This window comes from Oncorhynchus gorbuscha, unplaced genomic scaffold (genome assembly GCF_021184085.1).
Source record: "Oncorhynchus gorbuscha isolate QuinsamMale2020 ecotype Even-year unplaced genomic scaffold, OgorEven_v1.0 Un_scaffold_634, whole genome shotgun sequence".
NCBI lineage: Eukaryota > Metazoa > Chordata > Actinopteri > Salmoniformes > Salmonidae > Oncorhynchus > Oncorhynchus gorbuscha.
The window spans coordinates 153,538-175,470 of NW_025745746.1; the positions used below are offsets into that span (position 1 = coordinate 153,538).

The following is a 21,933-nucleotide window of genomic DNA, read 5'->3' on the forward strand; positions in this document are numbered from 1 at the left end:
TGCTGCATATCTCTAAATGTTTTTAATCTGGGAATATATATATTTATCTCTATATTTTTTAAAATAATCTGGGATTCAAACAACAGATTTAGGCTATCTACTGCATATCTCTAACCTGTTTTTAAAAGGGAAATCTGGGATTCAAACAACAGATTTAGGCTATTGGCTGCTCTTCAGTGCTGCATATCTCTAACCTGTTTTTAAAGGAAATCTGGGATTCAAACAACAGATTTAGGCTATTGGCTGCTCTTCATGCTGCATATCTCTAACCTGTTTTTAAAGGGAAATCATTCAAACAGGTTCTGTTTGGGTAAAACCTAAATTCACAAGGATGACATTTCACATCTGCACCCCATGCAGGTGACATCAGAGCCTTCAGAAACTATTCAAACCTCTGGACTTATTCCACATGTGACATCAAATGAATCGACCCCATCTACACACTCATCACAATACCCCATAGTGACATCACAGTACCCCATAGTGACATCACAGTACCCCATAGTGACATCAGTACCCCATAGTGACATCCCCCATAGTGACATCACAGTACCCCATAGTGACATCCCCCCATAGTGACATCACAGTACCCCATACATCAGTGACATCACAGTACCCCATAGTGACATCACAGTACCCCATAATAAAGTGAAAACATGGTTTTAGAAATGTTAGCAAATGTATTAAAAAGGAAATGCAGAAATCTCATTTACATTCACTACCATTCAAAGGTTTGGTCACTTAGAAATGTCCTTATATTTGAAAGAAAAGACCATTTTTTTGTCCATTAAAATAACAGAAAATTGATCAGAAATACAGGGTAGACCTTGTTAATGTTGTAAATGACTATTGTAGCTGGAAACGGCAGATTTTTAAATGGAATATCTACATAGGCGTACAGAGGCCCATTATCAGCAACCATCACTCCTGTGTTCCAATGGCACGTTGTGTTAGCTAATCCAAGTTTATCATTTTAAAAGGCTAATTGATCATTAGAAAACCCTTTTGCAATTATGTTAGCACAGCTGAAGACTGTTGTCCTGATTAAAGAATGAATAAATAAAACCGGCCTTCTTTACACTTAGTTGAGTATCTGGAGCATCAGCATTTGTGGGATCGATTACAGTTTCTGATCAATTTTACATAATTTTAATCCACCAAATAATGTACTCTTCTTTCAAAAACAAGGACATTTGTAAGTGACCCCAGACTTTTGAATGGTAGTGTAAGTATTCACACCCCTGAGTCAATACATGTTAGAATCACCTTTGGCAGTGATTACATCTGAGTCTTTCTGGTCAAGTCGCTAAGAGCTTTGGACACCTGGATTGTACAATATTTGCAAATTCATATTTAAATTCTTCAAGCTCTGTCAAGTTGGGTGTTGATCATTGCTAGACAGCCATTTTTCTAGTCTTACTATAGATTTTTAAAGACAAAACTGTAACTAGGCCACTCTGGAACATTCAATGTTGTCTTGGTAACCAACTCCAGTGTATACGTGGCCTTGTTTTAGTTTATTGTCCTGCTGAAAGGTTGAATTTGTCTCCCAGCGTCTGTTGGAAAGTAGACTGAACCAGGTTTTCCTCTTGGGTTTGCCTGTGCTTCGCTCTATTCCCTTTCTTTTCATTCTAAGAAACTCCTTAGTACTTGCCGATGACAAGCATACCCATAACATGATGCAGCCACCACCATGCTTGAAAATATGAAGGGTGGTACTCAGTGACGTGTTGGATTTGACCAAAAAACATAATAGTTTTTATTCAGGACATAAAATATATTTTTGCCGTTTTACTTTAGTGCCTTATTGCAGAGAGGATGCAAGTTCTGGAATATTCTTTTGGTTGACATTATGGGGTATTGTGTATAGGCCAGTGACACACCATCTAAATGTAATCCATTTTAAATTCAGGCTGTAACACAACAAACAGTGGAAAAAGTCAAAGGGGGTGTGAATCCTTTAATAAGAAGCTCCTGTATACAGTCACAATGATCTGCTCATTAAAAGAGAGATTGTGAACTAGTCAGATCTTGTCAGGTGGCTGTGTAGAGTTATGTACATTCTCAAGAGGTGGCTGTCTGCTATTGGACCCAGAGGTTCTTGATTGTTCTCTTGTGTCTCTTCATATATGTCATTACTGTTAGGGTGGACTGTAATAACAGTGTTCATGAAAGTATGGACTGGTGAATCTATAGACAGCTATTTGAGAGAGAATATACAAATGAAGGCGGGTTATGTACATGTAAATGTTATGTACAAGACCGGAGCACAGTGATACTAAATGTTATGTACAAGACCGGAGCATAGTGATACTAAATGTTATGTACAAGACCGGAGCATAGTGATACTAAATGTTATGTACAAGACCGGAGCATAGTGATACTAAATGTTATGTACAAGACCGGAGCACAGTGATACTAAATGTTATGTACAAGACCGGAGCATAGTGATACTAAATGTTATGTACAAGACCGGAGCACAGTGATACTAAATGTTATGTACAAGACTGGAGCACAGTGATACTGACCTGAAGGTTATGTACAAGACTGGAGCACAGTGATACTGACCTGAAGGTTATGTACAAGACCAGAGCACAGTGATACTGACCTGAAGGTTATGTACAAGACTGGAGCACAGTGATACTGACCTGAAGGTTATGTACAAGACTGGAGCACAGTGATACTGACCTGAAGGTTATGTACAAGACCGGAGCACAGTGATACTGACCTGAAGGTTATGTACAAGACCGGAGCACAGTGATACTGACCTGAAGGTTATGTACAAGACTGGAGCACAGTGATACTGACCTGAAGGTTATGTACAAGACCAGAGCACAGTGATACTGACCTGAAGGTTATGTACAAGACTGGAGCACAGTGATACTGACCTGAAGGTTATGTACAAGACTGGAGCACAGTGATACTGACCTGAAGGTTATGTACAAGACCAGAGACTGGAGCACAGTGATACTGACCTGAAGGTTATGTACAAGACTGGAGCACAGTGATACTGACCTGAAGGTTATGTACAAGACTGGAGCACAGTGATACTGACCTGAAGGTTATGTACAAGACTGGAGCACAGTGATACTGACCTGAAGGTTATGTACAAGACTGGAGCACAGTGATACTGACCTGAAGGTTATGTACAAGACCGGAGCACAGTGATACTGACCTGAAGGTTATGTACAAGACTGGAGCACAGTGATACTGACCTGAATGTTATGTACAAGACTGGAGCACAGTGATACTGACCTGAAGGTTATGTACAAGACTGGAGCACAGTGATACTGACCTGAATGTTATGTACAAGACTGGAGCACAGTGATACTGACCTGAAGGTTATGTACAAGACTGGAGCACAGTGATACTGACCTGAATGTTATGTACAAGACCGGAGCACAGTGATACTGACCTGAAGGTTATGTACAAGACTGGAGCACAGTGATACTGACCTGAAGGTTATGTACAAGACCGGAGCACAGTGATACTGACCTGAAGGTTATGTACAAGACTGGAGCACAGTGATACTGACCTGAAGGTTATGTACAAGACCAGAGCATAGTGATACTGACCTGAAGGTTATGTACAAGAGTGGAGCATAGTGATACTGTAGCTGATGCCCTCCAGAGGTAGTGATGTGGTGATGTCAGCCCTTCCACTGTTCCTCTGCCTGTGGGAGAGGGACATGGACCCTGGTCAAAAGTAGGGTCCGAGGAGATGGGAAAACACACGTTTCTGGGGGATCAGGGGTCATTATGAGAAATGAAAGCAGGGAAGCAGTGAGCTGCTGCCTGTCTGGAAAAGGAAACGGATATAATCACTATCAGTAATTATCCTGGTGACTGTTCATCTAGCTAATGACTGCCTGTGGTGGAGCAGAGCTGTGACTGACCATTGTGACAACCCCACTGTTACTCAGCTGCAGCAAAACCCTACACTACACCCTCCTATTAGACTTCACATGTGCGGCCCATAGGGCTCTGATGAGCAGAGATGAGGTATCGTACTCCGTCTGCCCTCCAGCTTCATCTGGCCTTCGCTAGTTCCCTGGCTGTGTCCCAACTGGCTCCCTATAGGCCCTGATCAAATATAGTACGCTATGTAGGGAATAGGGTGCCATTTGGGAGGCATGCTCTGTTTAGGATCTCTTCTGCACTGCAGCCTCCGTGGCCAGAGTCAGTTTACCAACAAGCAGCTGAATTAGGAAACCCAAAGTGCTCTTTGTTCCCCCTCAGCTGGTGCATGTCAGGAGGCTGGAGCGCCCCGGAATGTCAAGCAGCACAGCTGCACAGTCCGTCCCACATCCTCCCTCCTCCTCCCGCCTTGGCAGCGGGAGGAGGGGTGAAGTTTCCCCTAGATACAGATCTATGATCAGTGTCCCCACCCCTAATCCGATAGGCTTAACAGTTAAAACTGACAGGAGATCAGCATCGAGGGCAACTTCACCCTACACCTTGGCAGCCAGAGAGGGATCAGTGCAAATTAAACTTTTGATTATAATGTCAATAGTCATGGTATACACTTTTTATTTTTATTTAACACATGGTTTTGTTTACAACAGAGTGTTGATAGTGTCGGAACAGGCTTTATAGTAGTAGTTGTGACGTACTGTTTTGAGGATGTGAAAGAGGCCTACGGTTGCATTATGGGTAAGTTGTTGTCGTCATCTGCATTAGTAATACATGTGTTTATCAGAGGTCAGGGGCTCAGGGGAATTGGGAGGTGAAAAGGGAAGGGCTAGTAGGGGGACAGGAAGGGCTAGTAGGGGGACATTTAAAGGTGTTTGGCTCCAATTACATTACCTGCTACTGTGTGGCAATGGATGCATTCCATTCCAAATGGCACTCTATTCCCTTTATAGTGCACTATTTTTAACCAGGGCTCTGGTCAAAAGTAGTGCACTACATAGGGAATAGGGTGCCATTAAGGACACCACATTGCCTTCGGTTGTACTACCTTGTACTCATTTCCTGTATCTGTAAATATCATTTAGATTCCCCTTGTATTTGTGGTTTGTAATTTTGAAATGTAACAAAGTTCTCCTTTTGCACTCCAGCTTGAAATAAGGGAACTATTGTTAAGAGGAGGAACACAAGGGTAGTGGAACACTAGGCTCCATATGGATGGAACACTAGGCTCCATATGGATGGAACACTAGGCTCCATATGGATGGAACACTAGGCTCCATATGGATGGAACACTAGGCTCCATATGGATGGAACACTAGGCTCCATATGGATGGAACACTAGGCTCCATATGGATGGAACACTAGGCTCCATATGGATGGAACACTAGGCTCCTGGCTCCATATGGATGGAACACTAGGCTCCATATGGATGGAACACTAGGGATGGAACTCTCATATGGATGGAACACTAGGCTCCATATGGATGGAACTCCACTAGGCTCCATATGGATGGAACACTAGGCTCCATATGGATGGAACACTAGGCTCCATATGGATGGAACACTAGGCTCCATATGGATGGAACACTAGGCTCCATATGGATGGAACACTAGGCTCCATATGGATGGAACACTAGGCTCCATATGGATGGGACACTAGGCTCCATATGGATGGGACACTAGGCTCCATATGGATGGAACATGGACGTTTCACAATATGTAGGATATTACCCAGATGAATGTAGTCAGTATTCACCCATGTAGGATATTACCAAGATGAATGTAGTCAGTATTCACCCATGTAGGATATTACCCAGATGAATGTAGTCAGTATTCTCCCATGTAGGATATTACCCAGATGAATGTAGTCAGTATTCTCCCATGTAGGATATTACCCAGATGAATGTAGTCAGTATTCACCCATGTAGATGAATATTACCCAGATGAATGTAGTCAGTATTCTCCCATGTAGGATATTACCCAGATGAATGTAGTCAGTATTCACCCATGTAGGATATTACCCAGATGAATGTAGTCAGTATTCAGCCATGCAAGATGTTTTGACTGTAGTTTTAAGTGTGAATCCCAGTGCTGTTTCAGTCTGTTAGTGTTTGTTGATATTATGTCCCTGGTGTACAGTACAATACAGGACCATGTCCATCTGAGGATCTGGGCGGTAGGAGCATGGCCAGACATGATGTGCCTCCCCAGATCTACAGGATGTTCAGATATCAACTTGTGGTTATTGTCACCATTCCTGTGTGCCCTGGTTAAGCAGGACACTCCCAGATCTACAGTATGTTCAGATATCAACATGTGGTTATTGTCACCTTTCCTGTGTGCCCTGGTTAAGCAGGACACTCCCCAGATCTACAGTATGTTCAGATATCAACTTGTGGTTATTGTCACCTTTCCTGTGTGCCCTGGTTAAGCAGGACACTCCCCAGATCTACAGTATGTTCAGATATCAACTTGTGGTTATTGTCACCTTTCCTGTGTGCCCTGGTTAAGCAGGACACTCCCCAGATCTACAGTATGTTCAGATATCAACATGTGGTTATTGTCACCTTTCCTGTGTGCCCTGGTTAAGCAGGACACTCCCTAGATCTACAGTATGTTCAAAAGAAGGCTATTATCAGCTGATCAGATATTTTGGTCTCCACAGCATCTCATCAGACACGTTGTGTTATCGTTGAATTGAGTTGGATGATGTAGATGTTCTTACTTGATGTGTTTATCCTTGTCATCCTTCGTCAACTCGGGGCTCATCTGTAAAAGAGACTTTGGTCTCAGTATGACTCCCTGATTTTAAAATAAAGGTGAAAAATCAATACAAACAGCAGCTGCAGTTAGAGAACCTCAGAAAGGCCCTGAACTAAATCTGTTCACGTCTCCACTGGAGCAGCTATTGCTCTGTTTCTTACCGCGTGTGGTTGGAAGACCAAAGCCAAAGTAGTATGAAGATTGGGACACGCGTGAAGTTTCATGATAATCCTCGATGGGATCATGGACACGTGGTTTTGTTTAGGAATTTTTGTTTGACATTTTTTGGCAATGTGAAACCAACCAGACCAGATAACAACAAACACAATGTAACAAAATAAATCTACCTCTGATTGGAACTGTAGCTGAAAACTGTGAAAATGCCCTAATTCCATTACTAGCCATGGTACGACTCAAAGCTTTTATAGGAATGAGGTTGTGTAGAAAGAAAGCCTGGTCTTTTGTCATCACTAAGTTGACGAGGCCGTGTGTCTCAACCTGAACACACAGGAATAAGTGTTGTAAGTCCCAGGCTTCCTACTGTTGTGGCCCAGTCCAGAAGCTGTAATACTTTGTTTTGATTGCAGCTTAGCCGTGAAAAGAGCAACACCTTCATCACTTCCTTTAAGCCAGTTAACGCCCAGAGAACACAGAAAGGACATTGGTTTTATCGAGGGTTTCCTCATAGCGAGGTGAAGACTTTAATGCTGGGAATTGAGACAGACAATAGTAAAAGCCTTTATGTTTTGTCTAAGTAGAGTCATTTATTCTAGAGATTGAGAGATTTTTAAAACCAGCATGATGAAATCCCATTGAGGTGGACATTAAGCTTCCAACAACCTGATGAATGAGAGAACTAATGTGGCTGAGTGGGTGTAGAGATAATATCTGAATGCAGTAAGACTGAAAACAGAGACGTTGTGTTAAGTTATAAAGGAGCTACTCCCTCTGTAAGTACTCTGTAATTGCATCATAATGTGAGTCAGCCCGTCTCTAGTACCATTAGTCTGACTAGTCAGCTGTGGATCTGTGGAAGGCCCGTCCGTTTTTATGACTGGACGCCCACAAGACTAGATACTGAACAGCTTGATTGTCGGTAAGGCATATGCAGCCTAAGTGCCAGTCTGTTGGTGCTATTATTATGCCAGCTCCTTACTGTCATTGTCAAGCCAAACATGACAATGAGTGACAAGGAGTTTATGATACAGTGGTTCCTCATTATGCACTTGGGTCCCTAGGTTTTTATATGACCACGTGGTTCCAATGACACATTTTCATGCGAGCCACCCTTGCCTTGTGGCATTCTTCAACGAAGATGACTGACAAAACATTACGGTCGAGCCAGATTTAAGTTATGACGTCATAATGAGTCAAGCTAAAAATGTCACTGGACCAGACAGGACTTACTTGCTACTCAATGTAATAAAGTAATGACTTTTCAAATAAGTTACCTTACACGTTATGTTGGCTGACAATTTGTTAGCTACGCTGTCCTACAGAACAGCTAGAATATAACCCCGCTAGATACAGAACAGCTAGAATACAACCCCGCTAGATACAGAACAGCTAGAATATAACCCCGCTAGATACAGAACAGCTAGAATATAACCCCGCTAGATACAGAACAGCTAGAATATAACCCCGCTAGATACAGAACAGCTAGAATATAACCCCACTAGATACAGAACAGCTAGAATATAACCCCACTAGATACAGAACAGCTAGAATATAACCCCGCTAGATACAGAACAGCTAGAATATAACCCCACTAGATACAGAACAGCTAGAATATAACCCCACTAGATACAGAACAGCTAGAATATAACCCCACTAGATACAGAACAGCTAGAATATAACCCCGCTAGATACAGAACAGCTAGAATATAACCCCACTAGATACAGAACAGCTAGAATATAACCCCACTAGATACAGAACAGCTAGAATACAACCCCACTAGATACAGAACAGCTAGAATATAACCCCCCTAGATACAGAACAGCTAGAATATAACCCCGCTAGATACAGAACAGCTAGAATACAACCCCGCTAGATACAGAACAGCTAGAATATAACCCCACTAGATACAGAACAGCTAGAATATAACCCCTCTAGATACAGAACAGCTAGAATACAACCCCGCTAGATACAGAACAGCTAGAATATAACCCCACTAGATACAGAACAGCTAGAATATAACCCCGCTAGATACAGAACAGCTAGAATATAACCCCACTAGATACAGAACAGTTTAAATATACAGTGTATTTAGACCCCTTGACTTCGCAAAATTCAACAATGAGTGGTTTGGAAGGACTCCGTGACAGTGGCTAACTGAAATCATTGCAAAGCAATCACTAGCCTGCTATTCAGTGGAGTTGCTGTGTGATCCCAAATCTGGGATTAAATGATAAACATTCAACATTGGCCATGCTGTCAATGAAGCATGATTTGTGCCGTGCTCAAAACAACTGTTAACTCGGAACTGCAAAAATCTTGACTTCCGTGAGTTCAAGACAACTGGGAAGTAGGAAATAAACGTTTTGAACGGTTATCCAACTCAGAATTGTAAATCTGGCCTCTTTCTAGAGCTACGACCTGAAGATCAATGACGTCATCATGATTCAAGAATGTTTTTTTTTCCGAGTTCCCAGTTGTTTTGAAAGCACCATAAATCCAGAGAATGCCCGACTTTGACAAAATTTGCCCACGAAGGACTGCCGCGCCACCCTTCTGTTCAAGTGAGCACAGCACAACAAGGGAGTCCAAAAATGTCTTGTATACTGCTGCATAAATTATGTAATATGCCAGGGAGATATGTATACAGTAGCTAAGAAAGTAATACTAAGTGTATGTTATGTAGTAAGAAGTTAGTAGCCCAGAATTTGGTATATTTACCCCTCTTAATTTAGCCTACTGTTCTCACTTGGTGGCGCACATATAGCCTATAACCTGTTTTTGAGAAATGTAATCAAAATATTGTAAGAGCTTTCATTTTCTGCTTATATGCCCCCTTTATTTATCCTACGGTTCTGACTTGGTGTACAGAGAGAACACTAAGAACGGCCCATGTTCTGAATTCTGTTGCTGTACATTTCAAAAGGGCTAAACAAATAGTTATACTGAATACGTCTGTCCTAGCTCGCTCATTGTCTTAATCAAAATTACAGATGACCTCTTATCCGCTTGTCGTCACCTTATGCCATAGTTTGTACATCTCAGTTGTCAGTAGAAACCACATTTGTTTAAACAAGTCAGCCATATCAGCTATGTTTTTTAAAGGGCAGTAAAATTAGGCTGAATTAACTGTTTCGCTGCCAGACAAGGCTCTGCTGATAACCAGGTGTAGCAGTGGTAAGGGTCCTTCTGTAGCACAGTTGGTAGAGCATGGTGCTTGTAACGCCAGGATAGTGGGTTCGATTCCGGGACCACCCATACGTAGAATGTATGCACACATGACTGTAAGTCGCTTTGGATAAAAGCGTCTGCTAAATGGCATATATATTATTATTATATTACTCCATGGTGTTGAAAAGAAAGCTCTGCTGTTGGGACAGCTTTATGGAGGCCCTAACAGTTTGTGGGCACCGTTTGTCACCGTTATAGTGCAATTCATGTGTTGTTGTGTGTTGTGTACTGGCTTTGCTGGCATGCATTTCCCCCACCAAGATGTACATGCTGAAATCATCACTGCTGCTTTGTATGAGTTAGCCTAAGCCTATCTATTGTATTAAAATGAACATTTTCACATTATTCAAACACTCAGAATTCGGAGCTTCACCTTAAGTAGCCTGCCTCTCCTGTCGTAGTCGGGCGTGGGAGTTCAAGTGGGCCTAGTATGTGTGGTGTCATTGAAATAGAGTAGGCTGGCTATATGGGCGGAAGAATCACGTGCCAATTAACTTAACAAAATATATATAATAATATAATATAAGCGGTGGGTGGGTAAAATGACCTGGGAAGCCAAGGGAAGCCATATTACAACCTACACTGTATGTGTTGTGATAATTGCGTTGTTTGCTGTTCATTTATATGCCTTGTGACTGTGATATATAGGCCGATATAAGACAGTGGCAGAATAAATTCAACCACACCTTTGTTTTCATCACAAAACCGGATAGCAACCTCTGTCCAGTGAAGTCCACGACGCATGTTTATTTTATTTATTTAACCTTTTAGTAAGACAGTTACATGACCTACAGCTTGCTTAAGCAAGTTAATGTTTCTGACATTTCCGGACCACTAAATAACTATTGATTTAGAACCACAGACAGTTACCGCAATTCACAAAGAATACAGGAGCTTCCTCTATTTCTGCAATAGTAAACTTCAACATTTCAACATCATCAAATCACCTCTGCTTAGTCTAAAACAGTGACAACTAAAAGATAACAAAAACAATTTAGTCCAATCAACATCACCTAAATATGATGCGTCTGTCCATACTTCTGATTTATGTTTGTGCGTTCGTGCAAGTAGAAAACCCTGTTTACTCACCCAACATGTAGAGAAAGGCCAATGCCATCCTCCTCTCTCATGTTGACGAAACGGTCTCCCACTCTGTCATACAGTACACGCTTGTATTTGGTTGTTGTTCTAGGCTACCTAAATAAAATGCTTGCTCGCTAGCCTAACTTCCATTCATGGGTAACGTTAATTAGTTAACATTAGCCTTCTACATCTAGCTACATATTGAACTTCCGTCCTCTCAGGCCAGGGGCACAACAATGTATGAATTAATGGTTGGATCAGAATCACCGCTACAATCATTTGCCAGTACGGAGAATTAAGTCCAAATCCCTATCTCCATCCATGGCTAATTTAGGAAAGAGACGATTGTATCTATCGAGTTTAGCCACCAGAGAACAACAACAACGAGATGCAACAATTCAAGTCGTTTATGTGTAAGACTTATGCTCTCAAAGCCATTTGATAGGACCAATTAAATCTGATCTCCCTCGGTTTAGCTCAACACTGATTGGCTAATTTGTATACTTGTTTTGTCAAGGATGGCCAAATGCTCGCTGGCTTCCCTTTCATTCAATGCTACTGGCGGCAAGAATATCCCACTCGTTTGGACTAGACATAGAGAGACAGAGGGTTGCTGTTTTCTCGCTGCTTTTCCTGTGAGATACATTCATTCAGCCTCTTGCGAATTGAAGGAAAATTATGAAACACAAAGAGACGAGAAAAATTAAATGTTTATATTTTTGGGGGGAGCCTGGTTTCCCTTGTCGTTCGTGAATAGACTTCACTCTAACTTAAATATGAAATTAACTTTAAATATTGTAATGAAACACCAGGGAGCAGGGCAGGACTCGAACCCTCGACCTTCGAGCCCGAGGTCCAGCGCGCTATCGACTGCAGCAAAAGCATATTCGTGCGGCAGAGCCGATTTCCGCGCTTATAAAGCCACGGTCGTTACACTACTCCCTCCTTTCAAAGAATGCGACCTCGCGCTGGCTTGTGACTCTACGTCTTACAGGAACGCGCTCACCAGCCAAGCACACGCACTGTCGTGGGTACAAGGTCCGATCACTTTTGACACCAGTGTAATGAAACTCTCGACCTCTCGACCTTCGAGCCCCGGCGCGCTATCGACTGTGCTGCAAAGGTATGCTCGTGGGGCAGTGTCGATTTCCGCGCTTATAAACCCAGGGTCGTTACAATATGATTAGACTAGTTTACTGCAGTGTCTGTAAATAAATATTTGTAATGAAAAGAAATGAAGGGCGCTCAACCAACGTGAGTCGAGCTGCAATCAAAAAAATTAATCATCATGAAAAGGTCAATCACACCGACAGCGTCATCGTGCAAAATGTTACGCAGCATCATCTGGATATGTGTGCAACTACAATTCAACATTCACCTTTCTGCTACCGTTTCTGTCAAGCCGTCTACGCATACAGTTTGACTCATAAGTTTGATTAGGCTATTGCCTAGAAATACATATTGGTCACCCATAGTCTATTTCTCAGTTTGAAACTCCCAAAGGGTAGGCTATAACAAATAACTCAAGAGAAAGGGTAAGTCTCTCCAACTCTGCTGACTTCAAACTACATCTACCATATTGGCTGATGTAGCCCAGTATTAAATATATATAATATAATGGACCACGTGAGAATCTCTGGTAATTATACATATTTCTTAAGTTATTTGCGCATTTGATATCGTCTATAGGGCGCAAAATTGCTGGGACCATGGCTGGCAAGAGAGCTATGTCATATAACTAACGGGACTGCGGTTGGGTTTGGGACCAGCTCTTGCGGTAACGAGTGGGAGTCGCACAGAACACCTGCGGGCGTAGTGCAGTATGAAAATCTGCGCGTGGGAGTCGCACAGAACACCTGCGGGCGTGGTGCAGTATGAAAATCTGCGCGTGGGAGTCGCACAGAACACCTGCGGGCGTGGTGCAGTATGAAAATCTGCGCGTGGGAGTCGCACAGAACACCTGCGGGCGTGGTGCAGTATGAAAATCTGCGCGTGGGAGTCGCACAGAACACCTGCGGGCGTGGTGGAGTATGAAAATCTGCGCGTGGGAGCAGGATGAAGAAATCAGTCCAGTGCAGACCTCTACTGTGGATAACTGACAATGATGGGATTATTTCAAGGTAATTCTATTTTCATGTCACTGAGACAGACAGATGGTCAGGCTATCAGGTGGCTTTTGAAATGAATAAAGGACTCGTGTTTATGGAAAGCCATTATGGCTAAACTTGGATCACAGATGAAGACTTGAGGGCATTTTATATTTGTACTGAGACTTTTACTTGTGCCTTACTGTGCAGAGCAGGTACACATCGGTCAAGTACCTTGTAATGACTGTCATACTGAAGCTATAGTCAGCTTTCCATCGGTCAAGTACCTTGTAATGACTGTCATACTGAAGCTATAGTCAGCTTTCCATCGGTCAAGTACCTTGTAATGACTGTCATACTGAAGCTATAGTCAGCTTTCCATCGGTCAAGCACCTTGTAATGACTGTCATACTGAAGCTATAGTCAGCTTTCCAGTGAACAGAACTAACATTTCCCAATACAAAAGTCATTCAGAAACACTGTCCTTCTTCAGAAAAATAAACCTATTATCACCTAGTCAGATATTTTGGGTTCCACAACAACTCATCGAACTGTACAAACATTTTGTACACCAACTGGGTTCCCACACACGTCAGTCATTCTGAGAAGTAGAAGGCTGAGTACATGCAGTGCTAGATAGTTGGAGGATGCTGTTGGGTCGAGCCCTTACCGACATCCCCATCTGCTTCACAAATAGCTCCAGTAACTAAAGCGGAAGAGGCCTACTATGAGGAGGCTGAGTTTGAGCGTCGTGTGGAGGAAATGTGTTTCGGTTATAGTGACTTGACATTTCCTGGTCGCTTGACAGAAGGAGAGAGAGACGGAGCGAGTAAGCGACAGACGGACAGACAGACACTAGTGCTGATTAGGAGAGCGGGCTGGAGACAGACAGACACTGGTGCTGATTAGGAGCGATGTGCTACTTACTACTCTGAAGAGCTGAAGCACCCTGTGGGCCTGGTCTGGACCTACTGTTCTGACTCTGGACTCCCTGATAACCTAGGACCCAGGAGGGCTCACTGAGACTGGGTTCCTCTGAACCCCTTCTCCCTGCCCTCCCAGACACATGCAATGAGACATGGACTGGCCCACAAATGACAGTCAACTGGTAGGCTAATATTATAATTTAATTCTAGATTGATTACAGAAAACGTGAAGATATAAGATGTTCATCCACTCACATTGATGCGCTGCATCTTACTGTATGTTGGATTTCACATCTGTTGCGTTGCCTCTGCTGATTTCAAAAGACGTTTGCTGAAGTTCCACATTTGCCAGTAGTAGTGATCTTTAAACAGAGGGTTTCTGAAGTATGTTTTGGATTGTGCCTTGCAGCCATATTGGTGCTGCTGCCAGCAGTTGACAATGTAACTAACTTCCTCTATAGGGGCCTGTGGGCGTCTGTCAGGCTGCAAGCATCAACGAGGCATGGTTCATTACTAAACTAGCAGCAGTAGAAGTAGGCGTCTCATAGGGAAGTGCCTGACTAATTGTCAGGTCATGTGGTGTCACCTGATGTTGTTTGGGTGTAATGAGTCAGGTTGGGCCTTGTGGGAACTGTAGTCCCTCACTCCACACACCTCCTGATGTTGTTTAGGTGTAATGAGTCAGGTTGGGCCTTGTGGGAACTGTAGTCCCTCACTCCACACACCGCCTGATGTTGTTTGGGTGTAATGAGTCAGGTTGGGCCTTGTGGGAACTGTAGTCCCTCACTCCACACACCGCCTGATGTTGTTTGGGTGTAATGAGTCAGGTTGGGCCTTGTGGGAACTGTAGTTCATCACTCCACACACCGCCTGATGTTGTTTGGGTGAAATGAGTCAGGTTGGGCCTTGTGGGAACTGTAGTCCCTCACTCCACACACCGCCTGATGTTGTTTGGGTGTAATGAGTCAGGTTGGGCCTTGTGGGAACTGTAGTCCCTCACTCCACACACCGCCTGATGTTGTTCGGGTGTAATGAGTCAAGTTGGGCCTTGTGGGAACTGTAGTTCCTCACTCCACACACCGCCTGATGTTGTTAGGGTGTAATGAGTCAGGTTGGGCCTTGTGGGAACTGTAGTTCCTCACTCCACACACCGCCTGATGTTGTTAGGGTGTAATGAGTCAGGTTGGGCCTTGTGGGAACTGTAGTCCCTCACTCCACACACCGCCTGATGTTGTTTGGGTGTAATGAGTCAGGTTGGGCCTTGTGGGAACTGTAGTTCCTCACTCCACACACCGCCTGATGTGTGGAAGAAAATAACACTCCTCGTTCTCACGTGAAGAAGGCTTTGCGTCTCTCTAACGTCGGGCTCTGAGTGAAGAAGGCTTTAGTGACATCAATAGTAGATAGTACTCAGTCTCTCTGTGGTGCTCTAGTTGTTTAGTGACATCAATAGTAGATAGTACTCAGTCTCTCTGTGATGCTCTAGTTGTTTAGTGACATCAATAGTAGATAGTACTCAGTCTCTGTGATGCTCTAGTTGTTTAGTGACATCTGTAGATAGTACTCAGTCTCTCTGTGATGCTCTAGTTGTTTAGTGACATCAATAGTAGATAGTACTCAGTCTCTCTGTGATGCTCTAGTTGTTTAGTGACATCAATAGTAGATAGTACTCAGTCTCTCTGTGGTGCTCTAGTTGTTTAGTGACATCAATAGTAGATAGTACTCAGTCTCTCTGTTGTGCTCTAGTTGTTTAGTGACATCAATAGTAGATAGTACTCAGTCTCTCTGTGATGCTCTAGTTGTTTAGTGACATCAATAGTAGATAGTACTCAGTCTCTCTGTGATGCTCTAGTTGTTTAGTGACATCAATAGTAGATAGTACTCAGTCTCTCTGTGGTGCTCTAGTTGTTTAGTGACATCAATAGTAGATAGTACTCAGTCTCTCTGTGGTGCTCTAGTTGTTTAGTGACATCAATAGTAGATAGTACTCAGTCTCTCTGTGATGCTCTAGTTGTTTAGTGACATCAATAGTAGATAGTACTCAGTCTCTCTGTGATGCTCTAGTTGTTTAGTGACATCAATAGTAGCCTGGGTTCCAGTCTGTTTCTGCTCGCTTGCCAACTCCTTGGCTTGACAATGACAATGGGTAGGAAGGCACAAACAGATCTGGGACCAGGCTAGGAGTATGTGAGAGATGAGAAACAGATCTGGGACCAGGCTAGATGAGGCTATGTGAGAGATGAGAAACAGATCTGGGACCAGGCTAGATGAGGCTATGTGAGAGATGAGAAACAGATCTGGGACCAGGCTAGATGAGGCATGAGAGATGGGGAAACAGATCTGGGACCAGGCTAGATGAGGCTATGTGAGAGATGGGGAAACCGATCTGGGACCAGGCTAGATGAGGCTATGTGAGAGATGGGGAACAGATCTGGGACCAGGCTAGATGAGGCTATGTGAGAGATGGGGAAACAGATCTGGGACCAGGCTAGATGAGGCTATGTGAGAGATGGGAAACGTAGTGTGACTTGATAGGAGAGTAGCAGGATATGATGAGGCAGATAAGAGAACTCTGTATATTGACAGAACCTACAGAAGAACTCTGTATACATGTCCCTGTGTTATAGAACCTACAGTAGAACTCTGTATACATGTCCCTGTGTTATAGAACCTACAGTAGAACTCTGTGTATAGAACATAGAACTCTGTATAAATGTCCCTGTGTTATAGAACCTACAGTAGAACTCTGTATACATGTCCCTGTGTTATAGAACCTACAGTAGAACTCTGTATAAATGTCCCTGTGTTATAGAACCTACAGTAGAACTCTGTATGTCCCTGTGTTATAATGTCCCTGTGTTATAGAACTGAACTCTGTTATAGAACCTACAGTAGAACTCTGTATAAATGTCCCTGTGTTATAGAACCTACAGTAGAACTCTGTATACATGTCCCTGTGTTATAGAACCTACAGTAGAACTCTGTATACATGTCCCTGTGTTATAGAACCTACAGTAGAACTCTGTATACATGTCCCTGTGTTATAGAACCTACAGTAGAACTCTGTATACATGTCCCTGTGTTATAGAACCTACAGTAGAACTCTGTATACATGTCCCTGTGTTATAGAACCTACAGTAGAACTCTGTATACATGTCCCTCTGTTATAGAACCTACAGTAGAACTCTGTATACATGTCCCTGTGTTATAGAACCTACAGTAGAACTCTGTATACATGTCCCTGTGTTATAGAACCTACAGTAGAACTCTGTATACATGTCCCTGTGTTATAGAACCTACAGTAGAACTCTGTATACATGTCCCTGTGTTATAGAACCTACAGTAGAACTCTGTATACATGTCCCTGTGTTATAGAACCTACAGAAGAACTCTGTATACATGTCCCTGTGTTATAGAACCTACAGTAGAACTCTGTATACATGTCCCTGTGTTATAGAACCTACAGTAGAACTCTGTATACATGTCCCTGTGTTATAGAACCTACAGAAGAACTCTGTATACATGTCCCTGTGTTATAGAACCTACAGAAGAACTCTGTATACATGTCCCTGTGTTATAGAACCTACAGTAGAACTCTGTATACATGTCCCTGTGTTATAGAACCTACAGTAGAACTCTGTATACATGTCCCTGTGTTATAGAACCTACAGTAGAACTCTGTATAAATGTCCCTGTGTTATAGAACCTACAGTAGAACTCTGTATACATGTCCCTGTGTTATAGAACCTACAGTAGAACTCTGTATATGTCCCTGTGTTATAGAACCTACAGTAGAACTCTGTATACATGTCCCTGTGTTATAGAACCTACAGTAGAACTCTGTATACATGTCCCTGTGTTATAGAACCTACAGTAGAACTCTGTATAAATGTCCCTGTGTTATAGAACCTACAGTAGAACTCTGTATACATGTCCCTGTGTTATAGAACCTACTGTATGTATACATGTCCCTGTGTTATAGAACCTACAGTAGTTAACTCTGTATACATGTCCCTGTGTTATAGAACCTACAGTAGAACTCTGTATACATGTCCCTGTGTTATAGAACCTACAGTAGAACTCTGTATACATGTCCCTGTGTTATAGAACCTACAGTCCCTGAAGAACTCTGTATACATGTCCCTGTGTTAGAACCTACAGTAGACTCTGTATACATGTCCCTGTGTTATAGAACCTACAGTAGAACTCTGTATAAATGTCCCTGTGTTATAGAACCTACAGTAGAACTCTGTATACATGTCCCTGTGTTATAGAACCTACAGTAGAACTCTGTATAAATGTCCCTGTGTTATAGAACCTACAGTAGAACTCTGTATACATGTCCCTGTGTTATAGAACCTACAGTAGAACTCTGTATAAATGTCCCTGTGTTATAGAACCTACAGTAGAACTCTGTATAAATGTCCCTGTGTTATAGAACCTACAGTAGAACTCTGTATACATGTCCCTGTGTTATAGAACCTACAGTAGAACTCTGTATACATGTCCCTGTGTTATAGAACCTACAGTAGAACTCTGTATACATGTCCCTGTGTTATAGAACCTACAGTAGAACTCTGTATACATGTCCCTGTGTTAGAACCTACAGTAGACTCTGTATACATGTCCCTCTGTTATAGAACCTAGTAGAACTCTGTATACATGTCCCTGTGTTATAGAACCTACAGTATACATGTCCCTGTGTTATAGAACCTACAGTAGAACTCTGTATACATGTCCCTGTGTTATAGAACCTACAGTAGAACTCTGTGTACATGTCCCTGTGTTATAGAACCTACAGTAGAACTCTGTATACATGTCCCTGTGTTATAGAACCTACAGTAGAACTCTGTGTACATGTCCCTGTGTTATAGAACCTACAGTAGAACTCTGTATACATGTCCCTGTGTTATAGAACCTACAGTAGAACTCTGTATACATGTCCCTGTGTTATAGAACCTACAGTAGAACTCCCTGTGTTATAGAACATGTCCCCCTGTGTTATAGAACCTACAGTAGAACTCTGTATAAATGTCCCTGTGTTATAGAACCTACAGTAGAACTCTGTATACATGTCCCTGTGTTATAGAACCTACAGTAGAACTCTGTATACATGTCCCTGTGTTATAGAACCTACAGTAGAACTCTGTATAAATGTCCCTGTGTTATAGTTCAAGGCCGGTCACCCTTCCCTTTCCATTTAAAGCACAGTATTTAATGGAGTTAAGGATGGATAAGTTGATTGATGATGAAAGGAAGTCACATTCTTCGTGCATAAATCATGTACATCACTTAACCAATGTTTTATTTATTTGGCCTCTAAAGAATTGCGTAGCTTGTTACTTTCGTGGTGGTGTTTTTCAGCCATAGGCCTCTACTATTTAGAAAAAGGCTTGCATACATTATCTCATATGCTCCTGAATGTGCCATCACTTTCGTAAGGTTGCTGTAACTTCCTGTTGCAAACACAAGAGACGTCAGCCCCCGCTGGTTGTTGTTTAGAGTCTGAGTGTAACACACTGCATAAGGACAACCTGTTCGCACGGTGATCAGAAAACATCAACCACAGGGTACAGTCCTTTAAACGGAATGTTAACGTGTACTGGTCCACGGGCACTGTGCCGTGTACTGGTCCACGTGCACTGTGCCGTGTACTGGTCCACGTGCACTGTGCTTTTCCCATGTTGTGTTTACTAGTTCTGCACGTGTGACTTCAGAATCAGAAAATGTTATTGCCATGCAACAAATGTTGCCAGGGATTTCCCTTGGTGTTGTACCGAGAAGCATCAATCACATCAACCCAGATCAGACTTGTGCCAGTATGACTGGAAACTCATCCTCTGTCTCTCTTCCCCTCCTGCAGAAAGATGAGGGCTGCCTGCAGCAGTGGCTGGAGGCTTTTGTGGCTTCCTTTGAGAAGCTTGTTGATGTGCAGTCACTGGAGCCTCGCAGGTGAGTTGACTGATTGGCTCAAATGTATTTCCTTCGTCCCAAATTGCAATCTATTCCCGGTACTACGTTTGAGCAGATCCTAGATCTGTAACAAGGGGAAACCTCAGGGCGCTGGTCACAGGGTATGGTGGAAAATAAGATACTTATTTTATTTAAATAATTATTTTCCACCATAATTTGCAAATAAATTCATAAAAAATCCTATAATGTGATTTTCTGGATTTATTTTCCTCATTTGTCTCTCATAGTTGAAGTGTACCTATGATGAAAATTACAGGCCTCTCATCTTTTTAAGTGGGAGAACTTGCACAATTGGTGGCTGACTAAATACTTTTTTGCCCCACTGTAAGTAGTAAAACAGCACCATCCTCTCTCTCATCTCTTCTTCTTTTTCTTCCTCTCCCTTTCCTCTTCCCCTCTCCGCTCCTCTCCACCACCTATTCTCCTCTAACCACTCTCCTCTTCCTCTTCCCCTTCCTGCTCCCCTTCCTCTTCCCTCTTCCCGCTCCCCTTTCTCTTTCCTCTTCCCCTCTCCGCTCCTCTCCACCACCTATTCTCCTCTAACCACTCTCCTCTTCCTCTTCCCCTTCCTGCTCCCCTTCCTCTTCCCTCTTCCCGCTCCCCTTTCTCTTTCCTCTCCCCTCTCCTCCCTTTCTTCTCCCTCTTCCCTCTTCTCCCCTTCCTCTTCCCCTCCCTCTTTCCTACGTTCTCAGGCTGGAGAACTATATTGCGGAGGTTCCCCTTGTACCCAGGGACATACTGGTGTTCCTCAGTGACCAGCTATCACACAGTACCATTCACCTCTCTGGGGGCGACAGTAACAACAGCACCCTGCTCCTCTCTGGGGGCGACAGTAACAACAGCACCCTGCTCCTCTCTGGGGCGACAGTAACAACAGCACTCTGCACCCCTCTGGGGGCGACAGTAACAACAGCACCCTGCACCCCTCTGGGGGCGACAGTAACAACAGCACCCTGCACCTCTCTGGGGGCGACAGTAACAACAGCACCCTGCACCTCTCTGGGGGCGACAGTAACAACAGCACCCTGCACCTCTCTGGGGGCGACAGTAACAACAGCACCCTGCACCTCTCTGGGGGCGACAGTACCCTGCACCTCTCTGGGGGCGACAGTAACAACAGCACCCTGCACCTCTCTGGGGGCGACAGTAACAACAGCACCCTGCACCTCTCTGGGGGCGACAGTAACAACAGCACCCTGCACCTCTCTGGGGGCGACAGTAACAACAGCACCCTGCACCCCCTGCTGCTTATTAAGTTCTTCATTATCGTCTGCAGGTAGACCTTATATGTTCTATGACCCTCAGTTCACCCTTTGTTGAATGACTCTGCCCATCATTTCTACCCATGACTGATGCTAGATAACAAGAACAAATCTGCTAGAAGCTGATGCTAGAAAACATGAAAAGATCTGCTAAAAGCTCATGCCAGATAATGTGAAAAAAATATACTAGAAGCTGATGCTAGATAACAAGAAAAAATATGCTAGAAGCTGATGCTAGATAACAGTGAGATCAGAGAAAGATTGGTGACAATTTGATCTGAGTCTCTCTGTTCTTCAGGAATATGGAAAACATTGACCCAGAGAAGACCCCAGGCTTTGTCTTCGAGACCCTTAAACTGTTAAACTTCTGCTTGACTCAGGTAAGACACAACCCTAGATGAACCTTATACACACACACACACACACACACACACACACACACACACACACACACACACACACACACACACACACACACACACACACACACACACACACACACACAAGTTACACATTAGTAATT

The 21,933-nt window shown here is 43.2% G+C and overlaps 1 protein-coding gene across 1 annotated transcript in view; it reads left to right on the forward strand.

The window, feature by feature from the left end:
• nbeal2 (neurobeachin-like 2) overlaps nucleotides 1–21,933 on the forward strand; it is a 140,251-nt gene that overhangs the window by 13,836 nt on the left and 104,482 nt on the right. Inside the window, 4 exon segments of the mRNA XM_046334980.1 lie at nucleotides 20,039–20,127; nucleotides 20,841–21,231; nucleotides 21,234–21,424; nucleotides 21,709–21,790. Of these exon segments, the coding sequence (XP_046190936.1) occupies nucleotides 20,039–20,127; nucleotides 20,841–21,231; nucleotides 21,234–21,424; nucleotides 21,709–21,790 (753 nt within the window).